The following is a 2266-nucleotide window of genomic DNA, read 5'->3' as shown; positions in this document are numbered from 1 at the left end:
GCGGGAGCCGGAGCAGGGGAGGGGAAGAGCGCCCGGGATCCTTTTGCTGCGATGCTGCTGCGTGCCGTGGCAGCGGAGGGATGCAGGCGTCTTTGTAGGGAGAGCAGCGCCGAACAGAGACGACGCCGAGAATCCGAGCAGGCCCTTGATGCTGATGTTGTCATCTGTGTCTCTGTTATGTATTATTTCCAGCTGATTGGTAAAGATGGAAAGAGGGAGAGGAGGAGGAGGAGGAGGAGGAGGAAGGAACCTGGGAGGCTCTGGCCTGCAGAGGAGCATTTATTCCCAGTCCCAGCAGCAGTACCATTACCCGGCCTCCTCCCAGGGGGGCTGCATGGAGATCCAGGAGCTGGCCTCCAAGAGGGTGGACATCCAGAAAAAACGATTTTATCTGGATGTGAAACAGAGCTCCCGAGGCCGCTTCCTGAAGATCGCCGAGGTCTGGATAGGAAGAGGCAGGCAGGACAATATCAGGAAAAGCAAGCTGACCCTCTCCTTGTCCGTGGCCGCCGAGCTGAAGGACTGCCTGGGGGACTTCATCGAGCACTACGCCCACCTGGGCCTGAAAGGCGGCCACGGTCACCGGCACGAGCACAGCGATGGCAAAGAGCAGCATCCCCGGAGGCGACAGCAGCACCCGCCGCCTTCGCCTCCGGTCTCTGTCGGCTCCGAAGAGCACCCTCACAGCGTCCTCAAAACGGAGTACATCGAGAGGGACAACAGAAAGTATTACCTGGACCTGAAGGAGAATCAGCGGGGGCGCTTCTTGCGGATTAGGCAAACCATGAGTAGGGGACCTGGCATGATGGGTTATTTTGGCCACAGCTTGGGACAGGAGCAGACGATCGTCCTTCCAGCGCAAGGGATGATTGAGTTCAGGGATGCTTTGGTCCAGCTGATCGAAGAATACGGCGAGGGGGACATAGAGGATCGCCGGCGGGGAGGCGATGAGCCCCCGGAGCTCCCCGAGGGCACCTCCTTCCGAGTGGACAACAAGCGCTTCTACTTTGACGTGGGATCCAACAGGTACGGCATTTTCCTGAAGGTAAGTGAGGTGAGGCCGCCCTACCGTAACACCATCACGGTTCCATACAAAGCGTGGACACGGTTTGGGGAAAATTTTATCAAGTACGAAGAAGAGATGAGGAGAATTTACCACAGCCATAAAGAAAAAAGAATGGATGCCAGAGGGGACAGTGGTGAAGAGCAAGAGGGTCTCGAATAGAGTGCATTGGACTGGCCGTCTGGCAAAATAAACAAAACAAAACAAGCAGAAATTGGTGAGAGGGACTGACCTATAGTAATTTCAAGTCGCCCCGTTTTTTTGTAAAGTCCTTTTCCGGTAGTTCTTGCTAACTCCAGTCCGTAATGTTATAGGAGTCTGGTCATCACGTTAAATTACGCTCAAACCATCTCCGTATGTCTTATGAAAGTACCAACCTCCCGATCCCGTATGAGTCAGCTGCTTCGAGTGTTGAAGACTATGGAAGTACGCGTATCAGCACAAAAAAAAATCCGTCCCTCTGACCTTTAAATAGTCTAGGTAAGGCTTGTGTTGCACTTCAACGTGATTCAAAAAAAAAAAAATCCCAAACCTTGGGCTGAAATGTATCGGTTTCTGCTTATGATGGGTTTTCCGGGACTGAATTCTGCCTGTACTCGGTCAAAAGGCTGAGCGGCGTAGCCGTAGGGCATTTATGACAAAATTCGACTTCGTGTGAATCGCTGGTACGCGTACGAGGAAAGGCAGAGGTTTTAAAATTGGCATCTGCTGGTTATTGAGTTTGAAACGATATTCTGTGTGGGTAAAACCTCGATAACTGGTCAGACCTTTACAACGTGCTGCTGAAGAGCGGAAAATCTGTTACTCGTTTCGTAGTTTTGTGCTGCCTGAATAACCCGAATATCCCAGGATAGCGAAGCTCTACTCGAGTGCTCAGCCTTCTGAATTAACGGCAATGAATAATAACCCGCTCCTCATCTACGTGTTCTGCCCGTGCGAGGCTGGTGATTTTTTTTTTTTATTTTTAATGCATTTGTCCAAAATTTCAAAAGGTATTTTTGTATTAGGGGTGTTAAGGGTTCCAGCAGGCGGCTGCGGAGCGGATATTCGGGGGTGGAGGGACCGCCGCAACTGGGGCTCCCGGCTTCTCTCCCAAACGTGAGATTAATGCGGTCGTGATGTTACCCGGGCGAGGAAAACACCCCGGGCGTTTTTCTCCTCCCGCTGCGAGAAAGACCTTTGGGGGGTTTGGTGCACCACTGG

General features: G+C 52.3%; 1 protein-coding gene across 1 annotated transcript; it reads left to right on the top strand.

Annotated features, from left to right (window-relative positions):
- Nucleotides 1-205: 205 nt before the first annotated feature.
- Nucleotides 206-2039, top strand: PURG (purine-rich element binding protein G). Its single transcript, XM_009319870.1, has one exon. The coding sequence runs from the start codon at nt 206-208 to the stop codon at nt 1223-1225; it is 1020 nt and encodes a 339-aa protein (XP_009318145.1). The 3' UTR covers nt 1226-2039.
- The last annotated feature ends 227 nt before the right edge of the window (nt 2040-2266 follow it).

The sequence above is a fragment of the Pygoscelis adeliae genome, unplaced genomic scaffold, assembly GCF_000699105.1.
Source record: "Pygoscelis adeliae isolate BGI_AS28 unplaced genomic scaffold, ASM69910v1 Scaffold293, whole genome shotgun sequence".
Classification (NCBI taxonomy): Eukaryota; Metazoa; Chordata; class Aves; order Sphenisciformes; family Spheniscidae; genus Pygoscelis; species Pygoscelis adeliae.
The sequence above is the reverse complement of the archived record's forward strand: the minus strand, read 5'-3'. Positions and strand labels throughout refer to the sequence as shown.

Bases quoted from the DNA above. Each gene is read 5' to 3' on its own strand.
- PURG (XM_009319870.1), top strand. From the start codon at position 206: ATGGAAAGAGGGAGAGGAGGAGGAGGAGGAGGAGGAGGAAGGAACCTG.